We start from the raw sequence: 6,079 nt of genomic DNA, 5'->3' as shown, positions 1-6,079 counted from the left end.
CTCCCCCCCACAGGACACCTGTGGCAGGGCCTGGAGGCCGGGCCCTCCCCACCACAGGACACCTGTGCCAGGGCCTGGAGGCCGGGCCCCTCCCCACCACAGGACACCTGTGGCAGGGCCTGGAGGCCAGGCCCCTTCCCTGCTGGTCCCCATCAGCCCCGGGAACCAGGGGACCCGTCTAACACCCCCAGTGTGGCAGGTAGCAGAAGTGCTTGGGCTGAGGCTGGCTCGGAGCCTGTGCCTTGGCGTATGGACTGTCATTTCAGGCAGTGTTTTAGGGGTGTCTGCACACCTCCAGTGGCTGGTTGGTGGGTCAAGGGGCCTCCTGGCTGGGAGGTGGGGTCTGATGCAGATGTGTAGCTCTGGTGCCTGGCCGGGCCCCTGATCCCCAAGTGGAGAAACTGAGGCACAAGGTGTGCCTGCCCGCTGCCGGCGGGGCCTGGGCTGCGGCTGCTTGGCCTGGTCCTCAGAGAGGACAGGAGGCAGCCTTCCCCCTGGTCCCTTCCGCACTGCATAGCAGCAGGGCTTCGAAAGGGCTCTCCAGCCTGAGAGACCCCCAGCCTCCCTCCCACAACCCTGCCTGTGTGTGGCACCTGGCTGAGCCTCCTGGCAGCCTTCTTAAGCAGGGGCTGGGCCCTGGGCCCTGGGCGGAAATGCCCCCCCCACCCGAAATCAGGCCGGCCGTGCTGCCCAGGCCGCTTGGCGTCTCAGCCGGGACCATGGGACAGTGTCAGTGGGAATGGGAACAAAACTGGCCTAGGCAGAAGGGGGGGTGGAGGTGTGTACGTGGAACATCCAAGGTGGAGGATTGGGGTGGCTATGGCCAGTCCAGGGAGTTCCCCAGCTCAGCAGGGTCTTTCCCGTCAGCCCCTCCACTCTGGCTCAGGTTCTTGTCTGTGGGTGGGGGAGGCATCCTGCTGGGCCAGGCCTAGGTCATGGGCATGTTTTCTGTGCTGTGCGGGGCTGCAGCCAATGATCCCTAAGTCCCAGAGGCAGCAGGGAGTCTTGGCCCACCCCAGGAAAGCGGGTCCTCCTGCGGCTGGCTCAGTGCCCACACCAGTCCCGGCTCCCGGCTTGTCTTGCCTGGCTGGTAGCTGTTGCACCCCACCATCTCCCTGGCTCCATGCTGCACACCTCCGCGGTCTGGCACCTGAGCAGAATCACATGGCCCGTGAGCACACCGCCCATCTGACGGGCCTCTCCCCCAGGCACCCGGCTGGTCTTGCTCTTGAACTCAGCTTGTCTGCCACAGCCAGGGCTTGGCACTCGCTGCCCTTCCTCCAGCGCTCTGGGGCTTTCCAAGGCTGTCTCCTGTCACCTAGGTCTCAGCTCACACCTCATCTCTTGTGACTCCTCTGTCCAGAGCAGCCCCTTCAGGTTGGGGGGGCTGAAGCCAGGATAACAAGGTAGATAACAAGCTCTGTGCCACGCTGTGTGCCGGCAGCTGCGATGGGCAGGAAGGGCCCTGACCCTTCCTCTGCCGCTGTTGTCCCTGGCACGTGCTCTCTACCCCGGCCGAGGGTGAGGGTGGCCGCCCCTGAGCCCACTGTCACATCCACAGTCCAGTTTGAGAAAAGAAAATGTCCTAACATGAACCACTCTTGTCCAGTCACCCTTGAATCCCAGCCAGGAGGCTGAGCCCTGTGTGAGGAAGCAGCGGGGAACGGTGGGTGTTGGGACCCCACGGCCTGCCTCTTTCCCACCATTCTGTCCGCTCGGTCTTCTTTTCTCCCAGGTGTTATGTCTGGGAGTTTGCTTCTCAGATGCGGGGGTTCCCGCTGGCTTGCTCCTCCCCGGGCCCTGCCTCAGGACACTGGGCCGGGACCCGGGTGTGCAGGATGCTGCCTGGCCCTCTCCCCCAGGGGGCACCATTCCTCTCCTCCAGTCCCCACGGCTCAGGCTGGGGTGCAGCCAGTGGCCTGAGGAAAGGATGGGAGGCCTGAGCCCAGGGTTTGGGCCACCCCTGGCTTGTTTCCTGTCCCTTACCCAGAGGTAGCCCTGAGTACGTGTCCCAGCCCAGAACTGGGACTGTGCCCCACCTCCTGCACAGGGACAGCACGAGGGCTCCGCCCCCGCTGCCCCAGCAGGCCGCCCGGAAAGTGTGCCTGTGGTGCAAGCCAGCTGAGTGCCCCCCCCACCCCACAGTGACCATCGTGTCCCCACCACTCTCAAAGGCAGCCCCCCTCCCCGCAGCAATCCATCCTCAGGCTGGGAAGGCTCACTCCTCACTGCCACCTAGTGGTAAGTGGCGTGAACTGCTGCCTGTGTGCGCTTAGGCCCTCAGGGTCTCTGCAAGTCCCCTTGGCCAGCTTGCCCTGTGGAAGGCCCTGCCGATGTCCTCAGCGTCCTCCCTTCCGGCCCCTCCATCGTCCCACCCAGGGTGACCCCCAGGACTCCAGTGACGGCTCTGCGTTTGTTCACGTTTCCGGGGCGGCGTAGGCCCCCCCAGATGTGTCTGCTCTGCCCTAGCGCTGTGCGCCGTGGTCACTTTGGGGCCTTCAGAACGTGGCGAGGGCCATGCTGCCGAGGAGGTGTGGGCTCTCCCTGCCACCCCGCCCCGGGTGCTGAGGCACCTCTGTGCCTCAGGAAGGGGCCAGGCAGTATGTGAGCCGGCCCTCTCCATCGCGGCCCTGGCCGGGTTCAGACTGGGGTGCTGAGTGGGTGTGTCCAGGGGAGGGGCTGGGGAGGCGGGGCAGAGTGGCCTCTGGGGAACTGGAAACCCACAGCAGGCAGGCCTCTGCCCGCCCCCGTTGCTGACCACAGGCTTCTGTGTCTTCCGCAGGGCCCCTGGCCGGCGTGATGGATGCCCTGCAGGAGGCGAGTTGGGACAATGGGAGCACGGCTCCACCTCCGCCCCTCGCACCGAACATCAGCGTGCCCCACCGCTGCCTGCTGCTGCTCTACCAGGACATGGGCACCTCCAGGTGAGAGGCTGCCTGCGCTGGGCTCCCTGGGGGTGGGCAGTGAGCCACCGTCCTGGGAGAGCCCATTCCGGCGGGGCCTGGTGCTGGGGGCGGGGGCGGGGGCACGCACAGCCCCACGGGAGCCCCATTCTGGTGGGCCAGGTGTGCCCACGACCCACGCTTCTGCACCCTCCCCAGGGTCCGGTTCTGGGATCTCCTGCTGCTTATCCCCAATGTGCTCTTCTTCATCTTCCTGCTCTGGAAGCTTCCATTTGCTCGGGCCAAGATCCGCGTCACCTCCAGCCCCATTTTCATCACCTTCTACATCCTGGTGAGTTTGCTCAGCGGCATGGGAGCCAGGGGATCGCCGATGCGAGCCGTGCAAGGACATTCCCGCGGCGGCGGAGAGCGGCTCCGGCCGCGGGCCAGCTGTGGCTGGGTTGGGGACCGCGGCTGCATTACTCTCTCTTCTGGCCCTAGAGGGGATGCTGAGTGGTCTTGAGCTAAAGCCTGGCCTCTTCTCCTTCAGGGAGGGGGAGCCCCGCCTCCTGCTGGGCCAGGGCTGGCCTGGTCCCCTCTGATTGGCCCAAGTCTGGTCCACATGTGTTCCTGAGTCAGTCATTGGCCAGCGCAGATGAGGGCACTTGGCAGCTAGTCAATGGGGGGTGGGGGGGTACAGTCCCTAGAAGCTGGGGAGGGGAGGGGAGGAGAGGCCAGTGTTAGGCAGGAAACAGGTCCAGTGGGGCCTGAGGGGCAACAAGTGTGACTTCCATGCCTGTGAGCTGGGCCAGAGCCCACGGCTCCTCCCTGTGTCCATCTACTTCCTTGTCCCTTCCCTGTTGTGAAACCCTCTGTTTTGGTCCCCAGTCCTCCCGTTTCCCCCCCTCCCATCCTCCCAGGCCTCCCATCACCATCCTCCGTCCTGGGGCCTCCTGTGGAGGCCTCGCAGCTCCTTCCGGTCTTTCCCGGCTCCACACTGTCCTTGTTTCCAGGTGTGTGTGGTGGCGGTGGTGGGCATGGCCCGGGCCGTGGTGTCCATGACCGTCAGTGCCTCTGATGCGGCCACCGTGGCTGACAAGGTGCGGAGGTGAGGCCGGCGGCGGCTGGGGGGGGTCGAGCTGGCCTGGGACTGACACCGTCTGCTCTCCCAGGTCCTCTGGGAGATCACCCGCTTCTTCCTGCTGGCCATCGAGCTGAGCGTGGTCATTCTGGGCCTGGCGTTTGGTGAGTGTGTGGGGCTGGGGCCTTGTGTGGGGGCTGACCCTGGGCGCGGGAGGCCGGGGGGGGGGGGGGGGGGCAGGCCTGGCTGACGCCTGCCCCTCCCAGGTCATCTGGAGAGCAAATCCAGCATCAAGCGAGTGCTGGCCATCACCACTGTGCTGTCGCTGGCCTATTCTGTCACCCAGGTAAGGTGCAGCGGGGTTTCAGCAGACCCCTGGCAGTGGAGGGGGAGGGGGGAGAGGGGTACAGACCCTGGGTGGCCTGGTCGGAGGTTGGGGGGAGCTGGTGACAGCTCTGTGCTGGCTGCCACAGGGGACGCTGGAGATCCTGTACCCGGACGCCCACCTCTCGGCCGAGGACTTCAACATCTATGGGCACGGGGGCCGCCAGTTCTGGCTGGTCAGCTCCTGCTTCTTCTTCCTGGTGAGTGTGGGGCCCTGGGCGGGGGGGGGCGAGGTAGGAGACCGCCCTGGCCCACCCTCACCCCTTTCCCGCTCTGCAGGTCTACTCTCTGGTGGTGGTCCTCCCAAAGACCCCGCTGAGGGAGCGCGTATCCCTGCCCTGTGAGTGCCGGGTGCCCAGGGGACCCGGGAGGGAGGGCGGGGAGGAGGAAGCAGAGCCCTGCTCACCCCTTGCACCCACCTGTAGCCCGGCGCAGCTTCTACGTGTATGCAGGGATCCTGGCGCTGCTCAACCTGGTGCAGGGTCTGGGGAGTGCGCTGCTGTGTGCCGACATCATTGAGGGGCTGTGGTACGTGGCGGGGGCAGGCAGGGAGGGGGAGGGGCGCACAGCGGTTTGAGTGTCCCCGAGGGCCCCAAGGCTGCCTGCGCTGACAGCCCGCCCTGCCGCAGCTGCGTGGATGCCACCACCTTCCTCTACTTCAGCTTCTTCGCGCCGCTCATTTACGTGGCCTTCCTGCGTGGGTTCTTCGGGTGAGTCGGGGTCCCTCCCCCTGCGCCCCCCCACCCTGGCCCTGTGAGGCACCTGGTGGCACTGGTGCTGGAGGCTCAGCGGTGCTAAGGCCCACTGTGTGTGTGTGTGTGTGTGTGTGTCCCACTGTGTGTGTGTGTCTGTGTCTGCTGTGCTACCACACAGAGCCCCCTAAGGCCCACTGTGTGTGTGTGTGTGTGTGTGTCTGTCTGTCTGTCTGCTGTGCTACCACACAGAGCCCCCTGGGGTCTGGATGTGGGCGTGGGGCTGGGCATTGGGCACTAGCAGACATTCCCAGGGGTGAGGCTTTGGGACAGGGGGTGGCGGTGTGTGGGCATCGGCCTGGCAGGGTGGGGTGGGAAGGCAGGGGCTGCCCTGGCCGCTCCCCGCTCAGGCCCCAAAGGGGCACAGGGCTGGGGCAGTGGTGGTAGTCAAGCCCATTCCAGGCGGCGCCCAGAGCCAGGCCTCGGTGAAGGTCAGCACTCAGCCTGGCCCCTCGTTAGGCAGAAGCCCTGCAGACCCATGCTGTCAGCTTTCGGGGTGTTTTATTGGCCCTGAGGCTTGAACTCTGGGCCTGGCGCTGTCCCTGAGGTTCTCTTGCTCAAGGTGCGTGTTCCACAGTCGAGCCACAGCACCACTTCCAGCATTTTTAGTAGTTTATTGGAGATGAGTCTCCTGGATTTTCCTGCCTGGGCTGGCGTTGAACCGAGATCCTCAGATCTCAGCCTCCTGAGAAGCTAGCGATCCAGGCGTGCTCCACCGGTGCTCGCCCCCAAAGCAGTGCTTATTTGGTCCAAGGCCCAGGACTGGGCCTCGGGGTGGGCGTGGGAATTGGGGGGCATGTCTCCTGCCCTCCCTCCCTTGGGGGCATTCTCCGAGTTCACGGTGGGGCCGCCCGCCCTCCCCCTCCCGCCCGCCCAGGTCGGAGCCCAAGATCCTCTTTTCCTACAAATGCCAAGTGGACGAGGCCGAGGCGCCCGACGTGCACCTGCCCCAGCCCTACGCCGTGGCGCGGCGCGAGGCC

The 6,079-nt window shown here is 65.7% G+C and overlaps 1 protein-coding gene across 1 annotated transcript in view; it reads left to right on the top strand.

The window, feature by feature from the left end:
- The first annotated feature begins 1,335 nt into the window (after positions 1–1,335).
- The window catches only part of Tpra1 (transmembrane protein, adipocyte asscociated 1), a 6,412-nt gene continuing 1,668 nt past the window's right edge, over positions 1,336–6,079 (top strand). Inside the window, exons 1-11 of the mRNA XM_013032298.1 lie at positions 1,336–1,406; positions 2,783–2,924; positions 3,102–3,234; positions 3,896–3,982; positions 4,055–4,127; positions 4,230–4,309; positions 4,437–4,547; positions 4,627–4,687; positions 4,773–4,875; positions 4,977–5,057; positions 5,977–6,076. Of these exons, the coding sequence (XP_012887752.1) occupies positions 2,800–2,924; positions 3,102–3,234; positions 3,896–3,982; positions 4,055–4,127; positions 4,230–4,309; positions 4,437–4,547; positions 4,627–4,687; positions 4,773–4,875; positions 4,977–5,057; positions 5,977–6,076 (954 nt within the window). The 5' untranslated portion in view covers positions 1,336–1,406; positions 2,783–2,799. The remainder of the gene's footprint in view (positions 1,407–2,782; positions 2,925–3,101; positions 3,235–3,895; positions 3,983–4,054; positions 4,128–4,229; positions 4,310–4,436; positions 4,548–4,626; positions 4,688–4,772; positions 4,876–4,976; positions 5,058–5,976; positions 6,077–6,079) is intronic.

Source organism: Dipodomys ordii, unplaced genomic scaffold (assembly GCF_000151885.1).
Source record: "Dipodomys ordii isolate 6190 unplaced genomic scaffold, Dord_2.0 Scaffold153, whole genome shotgun sequence".
NCBI lineage: Eukaryota > Metazoa > Chordata > Mammalia > Rodentia > Heteromyidae > Dipodomys > Dipodomys ordii.
This window is presented reverse-complemented; position numbering and strand designations above follow the sequence as displayed.